The sequence below is a fragment of the Saccopteryx leptura genome, chromosome 3 (assembly GCF_036850995.1).
Source record: "Saccopteryx leptura isolate mSacLep1 chromosome 3, mSacLep1_pri_phased_curated, whole genome shotgun sequence".
NCBI lineage: Eukaryota > Metazoa > Chordata > Mammalia > Chiroptera > Emballonuridae > Saccopteryx > Saccopteryx leptura.
In genome coordinates, this window is record NC_089505.1 from 161,003,334 (window position 1) to 161,030,162 (window position 26,829).

General features: G+C 34.3%; 1 protein-coding gene across 1 annotated transcript in view; it reads right to left on the reverse strand.

Annotated features, from left to right (window-relative positions):
- COL24A1 (collagen type XXIV alpha 1 chain) overlaps nt 1-26,829 on the reverse strand; it is a 383,490-nt gene that overhangs the window by 80,488 nt on the left and 276,173 nt on the right. Inside the window, exons 39-43 of the mRNA XM_066372218.1 lie at nt 8,878-8,931; nt 7,142-7,249; nt 3,678-3,731; nt 3,354-3,407; nt 2,395-2,451 (exon numbers count right to left, since the gene is read on the reverse strand). Coding sequence (XP_066228315.1) covers nt 2,395-2,451; nt 3,354-3,407; nt 3,678-3,731; nt 7,142-7,249; nt 8,878-8,931 — 327 coding nt within the window. The remainder of the gene's footprint in view (nt 1-2,394; nt 2,452-3,353; nt 3,408-3,677; nt 3,732-7,141; nt 7,250-8,877; nt 8,932-26,829) is intronic.

Sequence of the window (26,829 nt, forward strand, 5' to 3'; positions counted from 1 at the left end):
ATCTCAGTGACACCAAAAACATCATAAACATTGAATTATTTAAAGAGATTCTCATGATTCTCTTAAGAAAAATATTAAAGAAATGAATTACAATTAAATATAAATTTTCAGAAGTGGTGATGGAAAGAGACTTGACTTTGGGTGGTGAACATTATACAATATTCAGATGCTGTAGAATAGAAGAATTGTACACCTGAAACCTATATAATTTTATTAACCAATATCACCCCATTAAATTCAATAAAAATTTAACAAAGTAATCTCTAAATCAGCGGTTCTCAACCTGTGACCCACAGGTTGAGAACCGCTGCTCTAAATAGTATTTAATATACATAAATGTTATTCGATGATGGAAAAAATATAAATTTTCAGATGAATAATGTATGTTATATATGATGTCAAAATTACTTGCATTGTTACTTAATGTTAAGATAATTAAAAAGGATTTAAGCAGGACCATTCAGCCACTTAATTCTACTAATTAAAAAACTTATATTTAATAACCTTTTAAATGTATCTAATAGCTAATCCCTCTTGACTGTTCTTAATCAGAGATCCTATTGCTTATCTAATCTGTGAAATTTAAAAATTTTAAGACATAAATTAACCTAATAAATACTGCACTTATTAATTTTAATCCTTCTGGTAGAAATAAACAAATAAACTTACACTTAATAACTTTTCTAAATATTTCTAATATGAAATCTTTGATATGATAAGCTGTTCAAATAATATAGTAAAATGCACGTGAAAAAAATCAATTATCACATACCAGAAACTTAGATTGAAATTAGTTGGGAAAACCATAAAATTTATTATGACCCATTAATTGATAAATTTTAACATATTCCTTTGCGAATAATAAAGATAATAAACATAAAGTAAAAACAATAATTTCAGACTCTCCTGAAATTATTTAGAATATTGTTAGTTTAAGTTTCTTACCGGTCCCATGTCTACTATAAATTATCATTGTTATGTTAGACTTTTAATATATTTATATTTCAGTGACTTCTTTGATCCCAGCAGGTGTGAATCTGGGGAAAAGAAGCACTAGTATGCTATACAGTATTTGTTCATATTTTTTCATTTGCTTTAAAAATTTTACATTATTCCATATTTTTCCCTCTTAGAGGTTTAAAGAGCCTAAAACATTTTAAATAAAAAAACATATATTCTTTGTTTAGAAAATAAATTTAATGGGTAACATTGATCAATAAAAGTATAGGTTTCAGATAAACATCTCTATAGCATCTGAACTGTTGATTGAGTTGTGTGTCCATCACCCAAAGTCAAATCATTTTTCATTACCATATATTTTTCTCTCTTCACTTTCCTTTCCCAAAGCCCTCCTCCTGGTAACTACTTAACTTTTATCTATGTCTATGAATCTCAGTTTTGTATACCACCTATGTGTGAAGTCATATAGTTCTTAGCTTTTTCTGATTTACTTGTTTCACTTAGTATAATGTTCTCAAGATCCAGCCATGTTCTTGTAAATGGCACTATGTCATCATTTTTTATGGCTGAATAGTATTCCATCATATATATATACCACATCTTTTTTATCATTTTTATTTAAGAATATTATATATTTTTAAAGATAACTTTGCCTCTAGGTTTATAAGACTGCTTGATTTAATAAAAAAATTCTAAAATCTTTCCTGTCTATTTCTAAAATAATGTAAAACTTTTAACTACCTCCGCAGAGCCAGTTGAAAAAACCAGGATTGACTACATATTCTGATTTTTCTGCTTTAGAATTCATTTATCCTCTACAATATCATATGAAAAATAAAAAAATTTAACCAACATATTTATTTCTGTCAACTAAGCATTTTTATTTTATTTATTTAATTTATTACAATAGCTACTTCTCAAAAACTATGATTACAGATTACAGATATTTCTTAAAATGCTCAATTAGGAGACTGTAGCTCAATGATCTTTTAAAAGTATTAGTTCAAACAACTGATTAGATGAGTCTTGAAATCATTTGCTGTGTGTAAACTAGTATAAAGAAAGATACATATCAGATTTTTAAAAATACTTTAGAAATAAATATAAATTTGAGATTAAAGAAGTATCTGTCCTAATGTGCCTACAGTATATAATTTTAAAATAATTTCTATAAAAGGTGTTATCATGCATTTAATGCTGAAAGTTGGATTTAGCAAGTCACCATATTAACATATATTTTGTTAAGCATCTTGACCAACATTTAAACAGCTTTCATGTATAGATTATGTGATTACAACTACTGCTCTCTTATAAAAATCATGTTATATAACTAAATAAAAAAGCTCTTTGAAAGGATGTGATTGATGTAGTGTATCTATTACAATAATTGCATTTTATCTCAAAACATCAAAATAATTTTAGAAAAAGACCTACTGGTTCACCTCGAGGCCCAGGTGGTCCTAGGACTGTGTTATCTTCTCCTGGATAACCCTATTATGAAGATAATGGTTTATAAAAAACCAAAATAATAAAAGAACCTATAAAATATACAGCCTAGTATTTTATAATACAGTATGTTATGAAAAATATGATCTGGTTTTATCTTTTTATGTTTTATTTTATTTTATTTTATTTTATTATTTTATTTATTCATTTTTAGAGAGGAAAGAGAGAGAGACAGAGAGGGAGAGAGAGGAGAGAGAAACAGAGAGAGAGAGAAGGGGGTAGGAGCAGGAAGCATCAACTCCCATATGTGCCTTGACCAGGCAAGCCCAGGATTTCGAACCGGCAACCTCAGCATTTCCAGGTCGACACTTTATCCACTGCGCCACCACAGGTCAGGCCAGGTTTTATCTTTTTAAATAAAACACTATAACCTAAACTTAGCCTATGATATTTTATACACAGTTGTAATTCATGTGTGGTTCTTTTTGGAAGTATCTATCTTCTTTAATTACATAAAATGTAGCTTAAGAACTTTCTCAGTGTCAGGTTTCCAATGATGTTAAAAATCAAGAGGAATACTGTTGTAGTTATTCTTAACTCATAAAACATTTTACTATAAATGTACTAAAGTTAGTCAATTAATTTAGAGTCTCCCAATCTCTCTCAATAAGTACTTAATTTTACTTTTACAAAGATCTACAGATTGTAAAATACTTTAACATATATTATTTCTGCTCAATTTTGAAACAACCTATGGGATATTTTAATGATTTATTGAAATTTTAACCCCATGTTATTTATTTGTTTTTCTTCTAAAATTTGCAATACTTTCCAAATGAAAAGTGTTTCTTATTTCTTTGAAAAATTTCCATGCGTATTTTTGGAAAGAACACATGAATTAAATGTTTAACTTTAGGATTAAAAAGTTCATATATACACACACACACCTTTTCTCCTTTAGGTCCCGGCGACCCAGAAAGTCCTGGTTGACCTTGATGGCCCTAACAAAAGGACAAGTGAGTAGACATTCTCGATACTATAATATCTATATATGCTCTACCTAATACCACCAGGGCCACGCCGTTAGATATTGCACTATATTGAAAGAAAAACAGGATTCTTTCAATAGGGGGATGGGATCTAAATATGTTAAAAAAGGTTGATCAGGGAGATATCATCTTACTTTGCATATTTGAAATAGCAAAATAACATCTTTATATAAATGTCTTCATACAAATACATACTTTCTTATTTCCAGTAAAATTGCTTACTCTATATCCTGGAATTCCTGGTTCTCCATCAGGTCCCATTGATCCTAAATGTCCCTAAAAACAAAGTAAATATTAAACAGAAAACAGACAATTGTTTAAATCATTAAACTTGTACTCTTATTATATAAAATTTGTATTTTCCAAGGTATAAAATTCCACCTAGTCTGAAATGAGAAAACCAAAAATAGCACCCTAACCTTTGCCTTATTTTTTTCTGAGCCACAGAAGTTCCACAAAAAAATGTCTCTTTGGTTTATTTCTGGTATAAACACCTTAATCATATTAAGAGAAATGCCTCCAGTTGTCAGAATCAAGCAGGTTTCCAGCAAATTCCTGGAAATTTGGAAGGTAGTTTATATTTGTCAAAATTTGTGGTAGATGAGCATCACTGAATATTAGAGAGTAAAACCTGATAGTTTTTGATATTGTCACGATGGGATCAAGGGAACTCTGTACTCACTGACAGTTTCAGATGCTGTGCTGAACACTTTTAGCTTAGTCTAAGTTGTTAAAAACTTGTGTGCAGTAATCACCCTACGATTTCTCTTATTACTTATGTTTTACAGATGAGTGAGATAAATGAAAGGATAATCAGCAAATGCCATTAAACTATTGAAAAGATGGCTCAGACAATTCAAAAAGGCAAAAATAATGAACTTAAAATGTCCTAGCTTTCACAATATCAAAGAGTTTCTATATCAACTCTCCTATTTGAGTCTCAAAATAAATAACATATTAGTTATTTATAACTGAGACACAGAATGGGCATGTGACTAGTCAAATATTACACTTACCAGAAGTTCTAATCAATGTAATAAAGTCAGGATAATAAATAAGAGGTGTGATATAATTATTTACCTTAAGAACCCATGAAAATCACATAGATTAATTAGAGTGAATATAAAGTCAAAATATAAAAATAGATTTCCCTATACAGCACCAATAAGACATAATGGAGGAATGATTAGATTAAAATATTAAAATCTGTAAGAAACTAAGAATAAACTTAACAAGAAAGATGTAAGAACAGAGATAAAGGAAATAACAAAACTATTGAAGGATATAAAGAAGATATGAGTAATGGAAAGACATCTGGTGTTTTTATATTGAAAGATTTAATGTTAAAGAAATTGAGCTGATTCTTAAGTTTACATGAAAGAGGAAATCGTAGTGAGAGCAAAATTTTTAAGAAAAATAAAATGGAGTATTTGCTCTAACTAGAAGATCTTTAAAAGATACTATAATAGTACCATAATTTAAATAATGTGATATTAACCCCAAAATTTGCTAACAGATTAAGAGAAGAAAATAGAATAAAAACAGACTAATGAATATTTGATAGTATATGTTGTAGTAAGTGTAACATAAACAGATTGAAAAGCGAGAAATTGCTTGCTTATTAGATGGAGCTGAAACAACTGGCTATCAATTTGAACAAAAGAATATTTGTCCTTTACAATTAATATCATAGAAGAAATAAACACCATATGTTTTAAGAGTTATGGATAAAAATAAAGCTATACAAGTATTAGAAGAAGAATATGGAAGAATGTTTTTGTGTAGGTAAGGAAGGCATTTCTAACAAATGAAACCTGGAACTGATAAGAAAAAGACTGACAGCCTGACTGGGTGGTGGCACAGTGGATAGAGCGTTGGACTGGGATGCGGAAGGACTCAGGTTTGAGACCCCGAGTTCGCCAGCTTGAGTGCGGGCTCATCTGGTTTAAGCAAAAGCTCACCAGTTTGGACCCAAGGTCGCTGGCTCGAGCAAGGGGTTACTTGGTCTGCTGAAGGCCCGCGGTTAAGGCACATATGAAAAAGCAATCAATGAACAACTAAGGTGTTGCAACAAAAAACTGATGATTGATCCTTCTCATCTCTCTCCGTTCCTGTCTGTCTGTCCCTATCTATCCCTCTCCCTGTAAAAAAAAAAAAAGACTGACAAATTTGACCATGTAATAATTAAAACCTTCTGTACAGCAAAAGATATTGTTGTAAACAATATTAAACAATTTAAAAGATAAATTACAGAAAAATATATTTGTAATATATTTTGAAGCATATTTAATAAAATATAATATCTAAGATATATAAGGAGTTATTGCAAATCAGTAAGACAACAACATAATAATAGAAAAACACGCACAGTGCATATGAATAGGCAATTTCCAGAGAAAAATAATACAAACTACTTAGCTGCAATCAGGGAAATGTAAATAGAAACAAAAAATAAAACACACTTTTTCATTTGTCAAACTGTCAAACATGAAAAGGATCAATATGAAGTACTGGTGATAAAAGTGTAAATTTGGAGAAACCTCTCCAGAAGGTAGTTTGGGAATGTGTCAAAATTTAAAAAGTGAATATTCTTTATAGTGAAAATCTGAAAGAGAAGTGTACTTTGGAGGCCATACTCTGGATAAATTAATTCTTATATTTATTAAAAATTAATCACATTTATAATGTTTTTGAATACAGAATTCCAAGACAGAGGAATATTAGTATTTTTAAAAAAAGGAAGTAAACAGGCCTGGAGTAGTGAGATGGCAATAAGGGATGGGATACTTAAAGTGAGCAGAGGCAAACCTTCCTTGAACAGAGGAATTATAAAATGTTCTCCAGAAGGCCTTATGAAAAGTTGAGCTTTTGTGACATTAAATAAAGATTAGGAAACACACATCCTTTTGTTAAAAAGCTTATGAAACATTGAAAAGACTAAACTATATAATCTTTTAAGTATTTGCCTCTTATGCTGTAACTTTCTGAACAGGTCCCAATATATTAGCAATACTGAATGTGACAAAAGTAGGTTTACAGTTGTGAGTACACAAAACACAGAATTTATTCTTGTACTATTAGTTCCTATATTATTTGCTATACAAACTGTAAGCCTACTTTTGCCAACCTCTATATAAATGTGCTTTTAAAGGTCAGAAGTATTATGCTATCCTTGTTTCCAACATTATGTTAAGCTAATGCAAAAGATTAAATGTTATTAGGTGTTATGGAGATTTTTCACAGCAGTTAGAAAAATTATCTCTAGATAAGCACATGGAATCCAAACTTATAAAGAAAACCCATTTTCAAGTAAACCTAATTTTCAAAGCAATTTGTCAGGCATGACATCAGAGTTTTATACAGATATTAAATTGTAATTTTAAATGCAAGGCATACAAACTTTCCTACTTAGGTTGAGAGTTATAATCTGATATTTTAAAACCTCATTTCATATTTTATTTCCTTTTTAAATATTTTCCCCTTTCCCTTTTCATGTCCAGAAACCACTAAGCCATTTAAGTACTGTGGAATGCTTACTATTCTCCACATCCCATGGAGGTAGATTATTTTCAATGGAACTATTGCTTTCTCTGTAAAATTAATCAAGGGCTGAAGCTTTAAGGACATGGATACATTTCTTTTCCATCCACAGTGAACTTAGTTCTGGAAGCAAATCAAATACTAACCACGGCACCTCTGGTTCCTCTGGCCCCCTTAGGGCCACTTTCCCCAATTTGTCCAGGAGCACCCCTGCTTCCAGTTTCTCCTGTGGGTCCTACTTGTCCTTTATCACCCTGTGAATGCCATTAATAAGAGAAAGGAGTAAGGAAAAACAAATTTATACTTTGATGAATTAACTATATCATATATGAATGACTCCAGATGATATTTTGTAAGCAAAGTTCTAATAAATAGTAACTTTATAGTAACTGATAATAATACCATACCATCACCAAATAGGTTATCTTAAAAATATAATTAAAAGTAGTTTTGGAAAAATAATTTAAAAATTATTTTGGTCAAACAAGCAGGGAAGATTTGGTGCTAATGTTGAGTTATAAACAACCAAACTTTTTATTTTGAAATTTATGTATGTATTATGTATGTATGCATACACACATACATACATGTATTATGATCATGATAAAACAGGTACTGTTGAGAAGCCTGTTTCTACAGGGAACTTCAAGGCCACAAAGAGCTGTTTAATGCAAAGGCTCTAGTGTGCAGTTCTGTACATTCAGGATGACCACTCATTGGTTTAGAGATTGCCTTTAAAAATCTGTAACAGTTTCATATCATTTTATATCCTTCTAAAAACCAATTATCTTCTGTCTCCCATCAGGCTGACTGATCACATTTTCTAGCACCAAAGTATAGCTGCTCTTAAAAAACATAAAGTGACAGAAATCATTTTCTGAATGTGGGAACTAACCTGTTCTATTATCAACGTTCAAGTACACACAAAGATAAAGTAAACTGTGATCATAGCCAGTGAAAAAAATTTTAGTATTCATAATAATTTACAGGCTTTTCTAAGGGTTAAAGGTTGTTCTAAGGACCTGCACTGTCCCACTTCTAATGTTGATTTTAGGTGTAAAATCATGTATGCTAAAAGAGACTAATTTTCATGAGCAAGACAGCAACTAAAATTCAACTTATTCATTGCTATCTTTTATTATCCCTTATACGGCCCCCAAATTATGAGAAAGATGGACTAGATGTATATTAGTAGAAATGATCAAATTGGATGTGGGGAACTATAATACAGTGTGATTTGAAATTAATTACAATAGAAATATTTAGAACTGATGAAGTACAGTGAAAAAATTATTTCTATGTCTTACCAATACTTGAATAAATTACTGAACCCATATAAAGATGGATTTTTAATTATGATGTACTAAAATTTCACAAATAGGTCACTTTTAAATAAAGTATAAAAGGAGCAAATTATTTATGTTTCTTAGTTAATAAATGGAAAAAATAAAATCAATTATTAACCTTTTCAATTAAAAAACACATTACTAAACCAGAAATAATTCCAATGGTATTCCTTTCTCTGAAACATTTTGCTGATTTGTTACTAAATAGCACAAATGGTATAGCATTTTTCTTTTGTCTCTTTTCTGGCTTATGGTCTACTAAAGAATTTTTGGCAAACAGGAGAAGGAAAGGCAAAAATCTTTTTAGAAACTACAAAGTGGAAAATTTGCTTTCAAATAATTAAGGTGATAAGTACCACTTAGAGGAATATTAATTTATACAAATGTCTCTTTTTAAGGTAAATTTATAGTTCTTTATTACTTTATATATAGTGCAAGTAAAAACACTACAGCATTCTAGGCACTACAGCATTCATAGGGCTCTGGGCACCTCAGAGGAAAGAAAACCAGCATAAAATGATGTTTAAAAAAATTACCTTTTTTCCTGGACGACCTCTTTGTCCCAAAATTCCAAAAATTCCTTCAGGTCCCTGAATATTTAATATAAAAAAAGGAAATAAAGTGTTAAAGAAAGTACTAGATGGAATGTTTAAATACTTATATCACAAAATCACTGAATTGAAAACTACGTAAAAATGAGAGTTACTTTTCCACAATATTTTGTTTGTGTAATTCTTTAAAAAGAGGTCATGATGACTTAGAGGCACATTTGTTACTACTGAGTAAAAGTCACATTATAAAGACTGGTCAAGATAGACAAAATTAAACAGTTATTAATTTAACAGAGAAAGAAAATTACTTGATTTCAGTATACCCATTTTAATTAGCAAAAATATAATTAAAGTAAATCCAAATGCATCCATTGAAGCATTTTTATGAGGTATTGTAGGTTCAACATCTCGTTAAATGTATAAGGTTATATCTAATCCTAGTCAAGGAGAACTTAAAATTTCATTGGACTAGAGGATTAGATACTCTTTGATCTGTAGGTGGTGGAAGGGAAGAAAATAAACAAAAAACCCAAGGTTCTCCCCTGGTTCTTTTGTTGATATTTTCCTCCGTCTTCAAAGATAGGTTGTTTTTCTATTTTTTTTTGAGGGGTATTAAACTTCCACTGATGTTAGGCTGGTTTATTTTAGTACCTGTTCTGAAATACATAAGTAATATTTTGCTACAAATTGTTGGTTTTTAAAAATTAACATGGCTTCAACCCATTTGTGTATTTTGAGGTTTGCAGGGTAGAGGAAATAGAGATAGTCAATAAACTATTTAAAATAATATTTTCACTTCAATCTACTTTGCTTAGACAAAAGTAGACAATATACACTTTTATTTTAAATAAAAATTAAATAAAATATTTTAGATGTCACGTGAATTTGCAGGTCAACAATAATTAGGCTTTAATGAGATCCACAGTAAACCAGGTTGCAAGTTCTCAAATGGCTAATAATTAGTCACAGCATTCCTTGCATCAGTTGGAAATGGAAATATCAAACTTGTGTTCCAAAGCTTCACAAACTGCAAAAATGCTGTAGACAAGAAATAAATTGTGGTTTACCACTGTGCAATGTAGGCTCCTGATAAATATTTGTTGAACGAATAAACAGATACCTAAGGAAATGACTCATGCCCTATGCTCCTGAATGAATGCTCTCCTAGTCTCAGAGAGTCACTAAATTTAGAGGCCAAAGAGGTTAAATTCTATTGCTGTATGTAGTTCTAGCTGCATCCAGAGGTTGAAATTATTGTCGCACTAACCTGAGACTTCTTTGTGGCTGATATAAACTTTTAAAAAGAGGCTCACTAACTGTCACAGAGATTAATGGTGTGAGATTTTAAGTCAGACTGCTCAGTTTCATATTCTGGCTCTGCCACCTAACAGCGATATGATCATTGGTAGATTATTTAACTTCTAAAGGCCTCAATCCCCTGTTATATAAAAGGGGTCTAATTCTACTTCTTTAATGGGTTACAAAATTAAATGAGATGATGGATGTAAAGCCTAGAAAGGACTAGATTTATACTAAAGAGCTCAATAATGGATCTACTGAGAACTTTTGCACAGGAAAACTTTTGCCCATACTTGAAGAATTCACTCTGTGTGAGAAAAGGGGTTGCCTGTGTTCTGCACTGTATTTTGTCCTGTCATTATCAGAAGGGTCTCCCCTGGTTCTTTTGTTGATATTTTCCCCCATCTTCAAAGATAGGTTTTTTTTAATTTTATTTTTTGAGGAGGTATTAAACTTCCACTGATGTTAGGCTGGTTTATTTTAGTACCTATTCTGAAATACATAAATAATATTTTGCTATAAAATGTTGATTTTTAAAAGTTAACATAGCTGCAACCAATTTGTGTATTTAGAGGTTTGCAGGGCAGACCGGAAAAATAGCAACATTTTCTCCAAAGTGCATATCTTAACAAATTTCTTCAATAATTACAAAAATGAGAATTTCTCTCACTGTCAAATTGAAAGGGAATAGGTAGCTTGGCGTTCAGCCTACTCATACAATAGAGAAAGAAGTTGGTTAGCCCTGGCCGGTTGGCTCAGTGGTAGAGAGCCGGCCTGGCGTGCAGGAGTCCCAGGTTCGATTCCCGGCCAGGGCACACAGGAGAAGCGCCCATCTGCTTCTCCACCTGTCCCCCTCTCCTTCCTCTCTGTCTCTCTCTTCCCCTCCTGCAGCCAGGGCTCCATTGGAGCAAAGTGGGCCCGGGCGCTGAGGATGGCTCCATGGCCTCTGCCTCAGGTGCTAGAATGGCTCTGGTTGCAGCAGAGCAACGCCCCAGATGGGAAGAGCATCGCCCCCTGGTGGGCATGCCGGGTGGATCCCGGTCGGGCGCGTGTGGGAGTCTGTCTGACTGCCTCCCCGTTTCCAGCTTCGGAAAAATACAAAAAAATAAAAAAAATAAAAAATAAAAATAAATTAAAAAAAGAGAAAGACATTGGGATTTCCCATTAATTATTTTAATCTTTGTGAGAGTAGCTCTACTGTCTTACAAGTAACACATCACATCTTTTTTTAACTATTTTATTGAAAGATAATACATGTACCATATTATGAATCCATTTAAAGTGTACAATCAATGGTTGTTAACATATCCACAGAGTTCTTCAACCATCACCACAATCAATTTTAGAACATTTTTATCACCCCAAAAAGAGACCCAGTACCCATAAGCAGTCACTTCCCATTTCCTCCGGATACCCCCTAGCCCTAAGTAACCACTTTTCACCTCTATAGATTTGCCTTTTTGGAACATTTCTTATAATATATGGTCTTTTATCACTGGCTTCTTTCAGCAGGCATAGTGTTTTCAAGGTTCATTAATGTTGTAGCATGTGTCAATATATCATTCCTTTATAGTGCCAAATAACAGTCCATTCTATAAGCATACTACATTTATTAATAAACATTTATTGACTCAGCTGTTAAAAATCATTTAGGTTGTTTCCACTATTTGGCTATCATAAATAATGTTGCTATGAACATTCATGTACAAGTTTTTGTTTGAACCCTGTTTTCAATCTTGTGGGTATATACCTAGCAGTAGAATAGCTGGGTCATACTGTAAGTCCATTTAACATTTTGAGAAACTGCCAAACTGATTTATAAACTAGTTGCACCATTCTACATCCTACCAATGATGTATAAGGGTTCCAGTTTCTTTACATCCTCATCAACACTTGTAAGTTTTTGTTTTTGTTTTTAATTTCAAATAACCGTACTAGTGGATATAAGTGGAACTTATTGTGGTTTTATTTACATTTTTATAATAATGAATAATGTTGAGCATTGTTTTGTGTGCTTGTTGGCTAACTGTATATCTTTTTTGGAGAAATATCTGTTTAAATACTTTGCTCATTTTTCAATTTGGTTATCTTTTTGTTACTGAGTTGTAAGAGTTCTTTATATATTCTGGATATAAGTCCCTTTAAAAATGTGATTTGAAAATATTTTATCCCATTCCATGGGAGTCTTTTCACTGCCTTGATGGTGCTCTTTGAATAATACTATTAATTTCAATGAAGTATAAAATGTCTATTTTTTTCTTTTCTCACTTGTACTTTTCGAGTTATCCAAGAAAACTTTGCAGAATTTAAGGTCATAAAGATTTATTTCCTATGTTTTCTTCCAAGACATTCATCATTTTAGTTCGTACACTTAGGTCTGTGACCAGTTTTGGATTAATTTTTGTGTGCAGGAAGGGTCAAACTTTATTCTTCTGCATGCAAGTAACCAGTTGTTGCAGCACCATTTGTTGAAAAGACCATTCTTTTCCTCATTAAATTGTCTTGGTACATAACATGGTTTTGCAATTCAAATTAACTTTGTTTCATTTATTTCTGGAATTTATTTTGTTCTTTTAGACAGCCAACGAGACTAGCTATTATTAAACAAAATTTAGAAGTTATAGAGTGATTCCCTTCAAAGACTATGGTTCCTCTTCTGCTTGAATCCTTTCAATGGCATCTCACTACACTGAATAAAATCCAAACTTCTTATCACAGTTTATAAAGTCCTTCATGATCTACTGCCTGTCTATTCCTTCATGCTCATCTTAAACAACTTTTTACTATTTACTATGCTGCAGTGTGATAACTTCCTTTTAGTTTTTACAAAAATATCTAGATCATTCTCACCTCCACATCTTAGCTCTTTCTATTCCATCAACCTTGAAGGATCTCCCAAAGTTCTTAGCATGACTGGTTCCTTTTTATTTTTCAGGTCTCAAATTAATCTTTCTTTATCCAGAGAAGGCTTCTCTCACTGCCCTAGTGGAGATAGTCTTCTCTTCCTTTAACTAGTTGTTCCTTTTTATCACTCTGTTTATTTCTATCATTGCATTTATCACCACCTGCAATGATCCTGTTTATTGTTATAGTTCTCCACAATATTGTAAAATCTGAGATCAAGATTTTGCTAATCTTGTTCCTCTGTGTATTCCCAATGCTTAGCTGAGTTCTTGGTTCATACAAGATATTCATAAACTTTGTTGAATTAATTAATAAACATACATTTAATACAGTTATAGTCTATAAGGTTAATACAACTTTGGAAACATCTGCTTCTGTAAAACTGTAGGATGTTTTCTTCCAAAGACAGCCTAAACAGAAGCTAATACATTAAATATATATTCAAGGATCTTTTAGGACTCAAGTAGGAATAGAAAGAACAGGAGCCCATTCAGTATCCTTCGTGACACATTATTTTGGGAGGCTCTACATAGCTCTAACCCCATTATTATACTTAATGAGTAAATTGAAAAACTAAAGGATGATTAACCCTGTACAGCCCTTTAGTGGCAGAACAGGGGTTTGAACAATTCCTGCATATGGTCATTGCAGGGTTATTTCTATTTCTGAGTTTTTTTTATGGTACAATTGCTCAAAACAAACAAGTCTAAGACTAGGTCATAAGACTCTTTAAGAAGTTAAAGATTTAGATTATCCTTCACTCCTTTATGACATGAACCTCATATTTCCAAACTGATTATTTTTCAGGGTTTTCAAGGAAACAGTCTCAGAAAAAAAGAGTCATATATACATACCTTACCATTCTTTTATAACTATTTTATAAAAGATCCATCTTTTATATCAATTCATCTTTCTGATTTTACTTTAAAGATCCTGTTGAAAAAGCTTAGAAAAGTGTGCTTTATTTGTTTCATCTTCTCTCTATATAGCCACCTCTACCTAATATCATATCACCATAAACAGATAGGAAAAGTCACACTTCAATAAATTCAACCAAGTTTTGTCCTAAAGAAATGATACAAGACAATTTTATTTTTATACATTCAATTTTGGAGTTCATAGCTTCACATCTGTTTAGATCTTTGATACCACAGAGATAAGTTTTTCTTTTTAGAAATGGATGACAGACCATAAGTCAGGCAGATGTTACTGTCAAATTCTTCCAAACTTTTTTCTCATACTGAGTTATGCCTTGAAGCAACTGAAGTTCTTACCACAGAATTCAAGCATAAAATATACATTTTTCCCCCCTCTGTTCAAAGAACCTATACCTTGGATTTGGGTATTTGTTACTGATGATTTCCTTGCCTTATTTTCTAACCCAGATCTTACTTACTAATAAGAAGGCTATTTACTTACAAAAGTTTAATTTTCTTCTCACTTTCTTGTTTAATTTTTAAGAATTTAAGGTAGCATTTTTGTGACACTAAGGAAAAGTTTTTAAAAGTACAAAAATAAATCCAACATCAGGCTGCCTGATTTAGCAATACTTCTGTGGATAATAAAACTCTTTTGAAAAAAATATGCCATGGTATTTTTACTGAGTTTATGAGCTGAAAGGCATTTAAAATTCCAAGGAGAACAACAAAAAGAATAAAAAGGAAACACACATGTGTTGTTACTAAAAAAAGGCACTGAAGATGTGAACAAGGCAAGACTGTTCCTGGGAAAAAATATGAAGCAGATGAAATTTGTGTTCATCATTTTTCCATGCTTTGTTTTGAGCCCCTTTTTCATCTCTGCTCTGCTCATCACCAACTATCATGCTGTATAATCCCTACCTGGGGTTTCTGGCCATGTTATTCTGTGGCATAGTTAGGCCTTTCTTCTTCTAAAGTGTGTTCTCCTCATTACCAACTTTTAGGTTTCTGCTAGGGTACTAGGCTAGTGGACTGAAAAAAAAATCCATGATAAAGTACTGTTAATGATTTTTTTGTATAAAAACAAATTTGATAAGAATATTCAGGAGGATAATCACATTTTCTCTGCACTTGTCACTTCACTTCTCTGTGAGTCCAGCCCTAATGTGTACTCTAAAAAAAGACAAAGCCCTGGCAGGTTGGCTCAGCGGTAGAGTGTGGCCCGGTATGTGGAAGTCCTGGGTTTGATTCCCAACCAGGGCACACAGGAAAAGCACCTATCTACTTCTGCACCCCTCCCCCTCTCCTTCCTCTCTGTCTCTCTTTTCCCCTCCCACAGCCAAGGCTCCATTGGAGCAAAGTTGGCCAGGGTGCTGAGGATGGCTCCATGGCTTTTGCCTTGGCACTAGAATGACTTCTGTCGCAATGGAGCAACGCTCCAGATGTGCAGAGCATCGCCCCCTGATGGGCATGCTGGGTGGATCCTGGTTGGGTACATACGGGAGTCTGTCTCTCTGCTTCCCCACTTCTCACTTCAGAAAACAACAACAACAACAAAAAACTATCAAGAACCCTAGCAAGGAAAAATATAAGCCCAAGGCTGGTTACCTCTATGCTTTTTTTTCATTTGTAAAATGGAGAGTAATAAAGCATTTATAGCTTATTGAAAGGAACCTAAATTATATTGCTCGGTATCTGGACGAATGGTGTTTAAAGTAATTTTTTTGATGTAGAGGAACACCCATCATAGTTTTCCAGGATTGGGAGGGCAAGACAGAGGAGAAATAGGCACTTTATCATTTCTGCAAAACTGGGGTGGTACTCAAAACCAGGTGACACTTACGGTTCATCCTCAATCTTTAAATGTCCCTTTGAAATATGATGGTACAATTATATCTCTATCATTTTAATTGTTGCTGAAATAATCAGAGTAAATGATATAAATGGTGAGATGGCCAGTATGAGTTTTACTTATGGTAAAGTAAACTTGTATTATTCTAGATAGAGTTTTTTCTAAGTTCTTGGAAACCTAATTGAGATGACTGGGTCAAGAACTATCATTGATAGGACAGTCAGTGATCTAGATGTTAGAAGCCAGAGGAAGAGAATTATACAAAAAGTGTGAAAACTACAAACTTTGCAAATGACTACTTTGTCTTCCAGTCCACTTGCATGGTTGGTTTACTCATGATTACTTCCTTTTACTAAGCAGCATGTAGAATCCGGAGCACAAAAGTACTGGCCATATGGTTTATAGAAAGAAGTAAAGACAGAGTTTCTTCTTTTGAAGAGCTATGATCTCTCTGGAGGAAAAAACCCACAGGCTTTAGAATTTACTTACAATCTTTAAAAGGCTAAATAAGACTGCTAGGGTCCAGAGGAAATAGAAATCACTTTATGGCAGGGTTACAAGTGATGACTCCCAAAATATGAGAATATCTTCAAAGGCAATAATACTTACAGAAGTAAAGAGAGAATAATCTTGGGAAGAACCCATGTTTAAAGATATGAGACAAGTAAAAGAGAATAGTCAAGTAAAACAGTAAAATGATCAGAGAGACTATATTGGGAAGAATGTAATGAATATCATAAATGAAGCATTTAAGCAAAAGAGAAGCTGTTCTCATTATTTATCTACATCTTCCATCTGCCCTGAGGTACGAGAATTTGTTCAATATGACATTTAGCATTTTCTTTGAAGTAATATTATAATTTCAGATGAGTTATTGAGAAACTATGCTTGCAAGATTTATTTCATCTTGGAGCTAGAATATTATTCTGTAGAAATAATGTTAGTTCTAAGAATAAAAGTCAGAAATATTCACTTAAATAAAGTATGAGGCAGCACAAAATATTCCCCTTCAAATGCTTTGTCAGAAGTTCTATAGCTGAGGTGACACCATCAAGAGAGTGACATAGTCATTTCAGCTTCAGCCCTGCCCCCCTTGGAAGGCCATTTGGCAGCCATGCATATACAAAATAATCCCAGAACTTGGGGGTAAGTCCAAAGCACCCTCCTGTAACACAGATTGAGAAGCACCATGTCAGAAGGGGGAGGGGGATGTTTCACTTCAATTGCACTGCCCTTCCCTCAGGCTCACACAGCCACACCCTGGCCTATCATTTCTCCAGTGGGAAACAGAGAACCCAAAGTAGACAATCAGCAACCCTAATGTTGTGGGATGCTTCCAGGATGGCTCATTCAGGCCTCATCTCATGAGGATCACTGGTAGAATCTGGGAACTTGACCACTGGGGATCAAACAAATACAAAGAGGAATGGGGTTATGATGACTAGCACTGAGATCTCGATAAATTGCATTTCTATTTGCAGCAACACTCAAGAAGAGATTCTAGAGAGTTTTCTCATCAGCAGAGTTGAGCTAGTTATCTTTCATAGTCAGGGAGCTTGGCTGGCAGTTTGAGATCCCAACCTTGGAGATGTACCTGCTGTGGAGCTCATCATATGGCACTATCTGGGCAGAAAATAATATTTGCAACCCTGCTCAAAAGGTAGGCATAGAATTCTGTTCTCCTAGACCAGACTGAGGGCCAGAGAACTAGGGTAGCTATGGAGTTGATATTACATCCCTATGCAGGTGAGAGCCAAGACAGAAGCCCTGACCACCAATAACCTCTGCCCCTTATAACCAGGGAATATGAACAGTGACCCTGGGCATCCTACAATACCACTTGGCCATGGAAACTAGCCAACAGCAGAGTTTAGTCTACAACCCTGTCCAATTACTAAACACAGGGAACACAGCCAGTGACACTGTCCAATTGCAGGGCATAGCCTGTGGCCCCAGCCAACAAAGAAGCCCAGACAGTGACCCAAGCCAGCCACAGAGCATAAAAAGTCTATAGCCCCAACAAATTGCAATATATATCTCTGGAGGCCCCATTTGACTAGAGAGCCTGGTAAGCAATCTTGCCTAACACAGGGCATAGTCAGTGGCCTAAATGACCATGAGGCAAGCCCATGACTCTGCTCAAACTTGGGGCACAGTTTGTGGCTCTGTCAAACTGTGAAGTCAGCTTGTAACTCTACCTGAACATGGAGTACAGTCATTGACACCATTCAGTTAGAAAGAGCAATATGAGACTTTGTCCGATTGCAGAGTTCAATCAGTGATATTGCTCTTTCAGGAGACACAACCTGAGAGCTCACCCTGCCACAGGTAACTGCAGAACCCAGCTAGGAATCTTTTCCTTCAAACCAGAGTGCAGTAGGCATGCCTACCAAAACAGGGTTTTTTTAATATTTGGTTCTACCCCACCCATTCCCCCAGAATGTGAAGAAATTCAACAATAGACTTGAACAGGCAGTATTTTAAAAACCAGTAAACCAGAAAGATAAGTTATTTGAAATTATTCAAAGGAAAAAAAACTGAAATAAAATAAAAAAGATTAATGGTAAAGAAAGAAAAAGAAATAAAACAAAAAATACAAAAAAAAAAGAGTAAAGGAAGCTTATAGTACTTACGAGATAGTACTTGATGAAATAATATATGCATTGTGGGAATATCAGAAGGAGAAGAGAAAAAGAAAGAGGCAGAAAGTCTGTGTGAAAATATAATGGCAGAAAATGTCCCAGTCCTGTGAGAGAAATGGACATCTAGATTCTTGAGGCCCAAAGGACCCCAAATAGATTGAACCTGAGAAGGCTTACTTTGAGACACACTAAAATTAAATATACAACAATCAGATACAGAGAATTTTGAGAGCAGCAAGAGATAAGTTACTTATTATATACAAGAGAGCCCCCACAAAATTATAAGTAGGTTTCTCAGCAGAAAATATGCAGGCCAGGACACAGTTAAAAGCTTCAAAATATTTAAAGAAAAAAAGCTGTTAAAAAATACTACATCCATTAAAGCTCTCTTTCAAGCATGGAGGAGTGATAAAGACTTTCCAAACAAACAAAAACTGAAGAGTTCATCACCACTAAACCTGCCTTACATGAAATGCTAAAGGACTTTTTCCCCACTGAAATAAAAGAATATAGTTAATGTCAAAACATATGAATGTATAAAACTAATGGGTAAAGATAAATATATAGTCAAAGCTGTATTCTCTAATATTGTAATGGTGGTGTGAAAATAACTTACAACCCTAGTTAAAAAGTTAAAATACAAGTGTATTAAAAGTAACTATAACTACAATAATTTGTTACTGGATACATAAAATAAAAAGATGTAAACTGTAATATTAATAATCTAAAATGTGAAGGAGGAAGGAAGAAGTAAAAGTATAAAGTTTTTGCATGCTATTGAAATTGTTATTAGCTTAAAATAGGATGTTATAATTATAAAATATTTAATGAGAACCACAAAGAAAAAATACCTAGTAGATGCATAAAATTAAAAAGGGTTCAAGGCACACTGCTAAAAAAATTCATAAAATTAAAAAAGATGATAGTAAGAGAGGAAGCAAGAAAGAAATGATCTAGAAAACAGTGAGGAAACAATTAAAATAATGATACAAAGCCATAACTTATCAATCATTACTTTAATTGTAAATGGATAAAAATTATTCAGTCAAAAGTCAGAGAATGGGTGAATGGATAAAAAATAACAATAACAACAAAACAAAAAAGACCCAACAATATGCTGCCCACAGGGGCTCACTTAAGATTTAAAGATGCACAAATATTGATAGTGAAGGTATGAAAAAAAAAATTTTAAACAAATGGTAACTAAAAGAAAGCAGGGATAATTATATGTATCAGAAAAATATGCTTTAAGCTAAAAATAGTCAAAAGAAACAAACAAGGTCATTATATAATGATAAAGGAGTTGATTAATGAATACTATAGAATAATTGTAAATATTTATGCACCAAATATTAGAGCATCTAAATATAATATATAAAGAAATTACTAACAGAAATAAAAAGAGAAATAAAGAGCAATGTACTAACATTTGGGTACTTTAATACCCCTTTCTGCAATGGCTAGATTATCCAGAGAGAGAAGGAATAAATAAATTTTAACAACAGTGGATTTGAACAACACTATGGACCAAGTAAACCTTACATATGTGTGCAAAATATTCCTTTCAACAGCAGTAGAGTATACATTATTTTCAAGTCTACATGGAACATTTTCAAGGATAGATCATACAGGGGTGGGCAAAAGTAGATTTATAGTTGCTCATATGGAAAAGAATACAATGATTAATAAAATATTAATAAAAGAACAAACTCTGTGTTTCGCATATTCACAACTATGAACCTCCTTTTGCCCACCCCTGTATATTGAGTCACAAAATAAGGTTGAACAAATTCAGGAAGATTGAAATTGTATCAAGTATCTTTTATGACCATAGTGGTATGAAACTAAAAATCAGTGTCAGGAGGAACACTGTAAAACTCATAAATACTTGGAATTTAAAAATATTCTGAACAACCAGTGGATCAAGGCAGAAATTAATATGGAAATTAAAAAAATATCTTCAAACAAAAGTGAAACACATCATATCAAAACTTATGGGATGCAGCAAAAGCAGTTCTAAGCAAGGAGCTAATAGTTATAAATGCCTATTTTAAAAAGGGAAAGATAAACAACCTAGCTTTATAACCCAAGAAAGTAGAAAAAGAAAAACAACCTCAGATCAAAGTTAGCAGATGGAAAGAAATTATTAAGATTAGAACAGAAATTAGTAAAATTGAGAATAGGAAAATAACAGAAAAGATTAACAAAACTAAGAGTTGGTTTTTCAAAATCATAAACAAAATTGATAAACCGTTAGCTAGACCTATGAAGAAAAGAAAGATAGAAAACTCAAAGTTAGAAATGAAAGAGGAGACATTATAAATGATACCACAGAAAGACAAAGGATTATGACAAATTGGATAATCTAGAAAAAATTGGATCAATTCCTGAAATTACACTAACTACTAAGACTGAACCATGAAGAAAAAGAAAATATGAATAGACATGTAAAGAGATTAAATCAGTAATGAAAACCTTTCTACAAAGAAAATCTCAGGCTTTACTAATGAATTCTAACAAACATTTAAAGAATAATTAATGCTAATCTTTCCCAAACTCTTTCAAAAGTTTGAAGAGGCAGAAATACAGCTCAGCTTATTTTCTGAGGCCTCCATACTAAAACTAAATAAACAACAAGAAAAAAATTTCAGGGCAATATCCCTGATAATAAATGAAAAAATCTTCAACAAAATATTAGCAGACCTGATTCAACAATACAGATGACCTGTGAAATACAGTGGTTTGAACTGCTTGGGTCCACTTATGTGTGGATTTTAAAATATGTATATACAGTTGGCCCTCTGTATCCCTGGTTTTGCATCCATGGAGTCATCCAACCATGGATCAAAAATACAATATGCGGAAGATGGCGTCAGAGTAATGGCGGGGAAGGAAGCAATACCGATAAATCTCCCCCAAAACTCAACAAGATCTTCAACCAGAAACAGAAAAACCTATCCTTGGAGCCTCCAGATGTTTCGCAATACACCCGAAGGTATGGTTGAGCGAAAAATTGGCTAAATATATAACCAAACCCCGAAGGAAATAGGGAGTAAGAAATGCTCCGCCTTCCTCAATAACCTAAACAGGGCGGCTTTCTCTGGGATCCGTGAATATAGAAACTGAGGTGGGCAAAGGGGGTGAATAGATCCAGGCCGCGGCACAAACGGCCGAACCAGGCTGTGGCACGGAGATCCAAGCCGAGGAAAAACTGATCCTGTGGCAACCTGGGCAATACAAGCTAACACTCGCGCCAAACCCAAACAAAGAAAGACAAGCGGGGCAGCCATTTTACCCGATCTCCTGGTCGGCGCACGCAGATAGTGGGTGAGAGATTTCTTCCTAAGTCCCGGGAGTGGGTGCCCGTGTTACCCCACAGAGAGGCAGAGTCAGAGGCCTTTCTGTGGGCCGAAAGCAGAATCTCTGGGCAGCCCTAGCGCCCTGGGAAAGCCGCGCACGGGAGGGAGCGAGAATTAATTCCAACGGTGGAACTTTTCCGTGCTGGTAGGGGATTCACTCAGAGGAAAACGTGGCCGGCCTCATATCCTGGTCTGCGCCCGCAGATAGTGAGCGAGAGATTCCTCCGAGTGCCTCGGCAGTGCGCGCCCGTGTTATCGCACAGAGGGGCAGAGTCAGGGGCCTTTGTGTGGGCCAAAGAAAAATCTCAGGCCGCCCCAGCGCCTTGCAAAAGCCGTGCATGGGGACAGAGCGAGAGCCAATTCCAACGCTGCAACTTTTCCATGCGGTTGGGGGTTTCACTCAGAGCGTGAGACTGCTGGCCAGATATCCTGGTCTGCGCGCGCAGATAGTGAGTGAGAGTTTCCTCCAAGCGCCCCGGAAGTGGACGCCCGCCTGTGTTACCGGACAGAGTGGCAGAGCCAGAGGTCTTTGAGTGGGCAGAAACCCCGCCTGATAATGCTAACAGTTCTGACTGACTGAGCCTTACCCAGAGCCCTGTGCTGAGTGGAAATAGAGTGGGGAGTTGCCAGCTCTTTGAGCCTCTTACTATCCAGGCAGAGGCAGCAGCAACCCCATAGCTGGATTATCAGGCTACTAATTGAGGAAGGAAAGACTAGGAGAAAGGCTCCAGGAACATGGACTCTCTCACTGTCGGAGCTTATAAATGCTAATGAGCCCTGACTGCCAACGAGACTAAAGCACAATACATGACATCGCCATAGAGACTTATCAACTGCACACCTCTACCTAAGCATGCCACAGGGGCAGAACCCGGGGTGCAGAGTCACTGACCAGGAAGAGGGAGAGAAAAGAAAAAGCAAGAAGATAACCTCTCAAAATCAAGAATAATCTGCAGACTTTATAACCTATCCCATTTTATTATATTTGTTTGTTTGTTTCTCTTATCTTCATTCTTGATATTTTTTTTCCTCCTCTAATTTGGCCGATTAACTCTCTGCTGGTCTTACTCTCTCCTCTCCTTGAACTACACTACCCATAAGTGTTACATCTCCCATTATCTTTTCTCTCCTCTTCCTTTCTCTCTATGAGGGTTGCACTCCAAAACCCTTAACTCTCTCTCTCTCTCTCTCTCCTCTTTTTTCTTTTTTCTTCTTTTAGTGGTTCCCTCTTTTTTTCTTTCTCTCTCTCTTTCTTTTCTCCCTCTATATTAGTTTCTTCCTTTCTCCTTTACATCTCCTCTCATTCAAACCTCAATAACAAACAAATTATCTTATCTGGGACTCAAATTTATGTTTGTGGCATTTTGGGGGGTTTTTACTTCACCTTTTTAACTCACTAGCAGTGCTCCCATCCCTGGCTCTCCATTTTATCTAGTTCTTGTTCCACTAAATACAATAGTAATTTTTTAATTTGTCCCCCCATTTTTCTGTTTTCCTCTTATTCCTCTCATCATAACTCTTAGTCAACCAACACCTAAAAGGAAATTATTTTATTCTTGACCCAAATTTTTTCCTTATTTGCTTTTCGTGGGTCCATACCCCCTTCTTTTTTCTTTTTTTTTTCTTTTTTTTTCGCCCCTTTATTACTTTTCCCCAATTCAGGCCCTCCATTACAGGCATTGTTTGTTATAATTCACAGTTCACCACAAGATTTTCTCAAGAAAGAGGGGAGAGGAGAGGAAAGGAAAAAAGGAGGGGGGGAATAATTTCCTTTTTTTAAAATTTTTATTTTATTTTATTTTTCTTTATTTCATTATTAATTTTTTTTAAAAAACAACTCTTTTCAAATTTTTATTTTTTTAACTTTTTATTCTTTATTAAATCTCATTAATACTATCAACAAAACCACCCTCAGATGCCATTAAGGAAGAGAAAATCAAATATCATGGATACAAAAGAAAGAGAGGTAACACAGCTAGATGAGGAAAAATCTATGGAGAAAAAATTTAATATATTGGAAACCTTGGAGCTAAATGACAGAGAATTCAAGATAGAAATCCTAAAAATCCTCTGAGATATACAAGAAAACACAGAAAGGCAATTTAGGGAGCTCAGAAAAGAACTCAATGAACACAAAGAATATATGTCCAAGGAAATTGAAACTATAAAAACAAATCAAACAGAGATGAAAAACTCAATTCACGAGCTGAAAAACGAAGTAACAAGCTTATCTAATAGAACAGGTCAGATAGAAGAGAGGATTAGTGAAATAGAAGACAAGCAACTTGAGGCACAACAGAGAGAAGAAGAAAGAGACTCAAAAATTTTAAAAAATGAGATAGCCCTACAAGAATTATCTGACTCCATCAAAAAGAATAACATAAGAATAATAGGTATATCAGAGGGAGAAGAGAGAGAAAATGGAATGGAGAACATACTCAAACAAATAATAGATGAGAACTTCCCAAGCCTGTGGAAAGAACTAAAGCCTCAAGTTCAAGAAGCAAACAGAACTCTGAGTTTTCTTAACCCCAACAAACCTACTCCAAGGCATATCATAATGAAATTGGCACAAACCAACAGCAAAGAAAAAATTCTCAAGGCAGCCAGGGAAAAGAAGAATACAACATATGAAGGAAGGCCCATTAGATTATCATCAGATTTCTCAGCAGAAACTCTACAAGCTAGAAGAGAGTGAACCCCAATATTTAAAGTCCTGAAAGAGAGGAACTTTCAGCCACGAATACTATACCCATCAAAGCTATCCTTCAAATATGAAGGAGAAATAAAAACATTCACAGATACAGAAAAGATGAGGGAATTTATCATCAGAAAACCCCCACTCCAGGAATTACTAAAGGGGGTTCTCAAATCAGATACAAAGAACAAAAAAAAACAGAGCCACCAGTAAAAGCTCCAAGAAGAACACAATAAAACCAAATTTAAACTGTGACAACAACAAAAAGGAAGGGGGGTAGAAGATGGAGATTAACAGTAGCAAAGGATGATGGAGTGCAAAAGTACTCACAAAATAGTTTGCTACAATGAACAGGGTAGGGACCCTTTTCATCACTCAAAGGTAACCACCATTGAAAAAACCACCACAGAAGCACGTGAGATTAAAAAGATAGCAACAGAGGAAAGATGTATGGAATACAACCAAATAAAAACAAAAGATAGAAAAACGAAAGAGAAGGATCAAACAAGACACAAAACTAACAGAAAGCAAGATATAAAATGGCAATAGGGAACTCACAAGTATCAATAATTACACTAAATGTAAATGGATTAAATTCACCAATAAAAAGGCATAGAGTAGCAGAATGGATTAAAAAAGAAAATCCAACTGTATGCTGCCTACAGGAAACTCATCTAAGTAACAAGGATAAAAACAAATTCAAAGTGAAAGGCTGGAAAACAATACTCCAAGCAAATAACATCCAAAAAAAAGCAGGCATAGCAATACTCATATCGGATAATGCTGACTACAAGACAGGAAAAGTACTCAGAGACAAAAATGGCCATTTCATAATGGCTAAGGGGACACTGAATCAAGAAGACATAACAATTCTTAATATATATGCACCAAACCAAGGAGCACCAAAATATATAAGACAGCTACTTATTGATCTTAAAACAAAAACTGACAAAAATACAATCATACTTGGAGATCTCAATACACCGCTGACGGCTCTAGATCGGTCATCCAAACAGAGAATCAACAAAGACATAGTGGCCTTAAACAAAACACTAGAGCACCTGGATATGATAGACATCTACAGGACATTTCATCCCAAAGTGACTGAGTATACATTTTTCTCCAGTGTACATGGATCATTCTCAAGAATTGACCATATGTTGGGCCACAAAAACAACATCAGCAAATTCAGAAAAATCGAAGTTGTACCAAGCATATTTTCTGATCATAAAGCCTTGAAACTAGAATTCAACTGCAAAAAGGAGGAAAAAAATCCCACAAAAATGTGGAAACTAAAGAACATACTTTTAAAAAATGAATGGGTCAAAGAAGAAATAAGTGCAGAGATCAAAAGATATATACAGACTAATGAAAATGACAATACGACATATCGGAATCTATGGGATGCAGCAAAAGCAGTGATAAGAGGGAAGTTCATATCACTTCAGGCATATATGAACAAACAAGAGAGAGCCAAAGTGAACCACTTAACTTCTCACCTTAAGGAACTAGAAAAAGAAGAACAAAGAAAACCCAAAACCAGCCGAAGAAAGGAGATAATAAAAATCAGAGCAGAAATAAATGAATTAGAGAACAGAAAAACTATAGAAAAAATTAATAGAACAAGGAGCTGGTTCTTTGAAAAGATCAACAAAATTGACAAACCCTTGGCAAGACTTACCAAGGAAAAAAGAGAAAGAACTCATATAAACAAAATCCAAAATGAAAGAGGAGAAATCACCACGGACACTATAGATATACAAAGAATTATTGTAGAATACTATGAAAAACTATATGCCACTAAATTCAACAACCTAGAAGAAATGGATAAATTCCTAGAACAATACAACCTTCCTAGACTGAGTTAAGAAGAAGCAGAAAGCCTAAACAGACCTATTAGTAGAGAAGAAATAGAAAAAACCATTAAAAACTTCCCCAAAAATAAAAGTCCAGGCCCTGATGGCTATACCAGCAAATTTTATCAAACATTCAAAGAAGACTTGGTTCCTATTCTACTCAAAGTCTTCCAAAAAATTGAAGAAGAAGCAATACTTCCAAACACATTTTATGAGGCCAACATAACCCTCATACCAAAACCAGGCAAGGATGGCACAAAAAAAGAAAACTACAGACCAATATCTCTAATGAATACAGATGCTAAAATACTAAACAAAATACTAGCAAATCGAATACAACAACGTATTAAAAAAATAATACATCATGATCAAGTGGGATTCATCCCAGAATCTCAAGGATGGTTCAA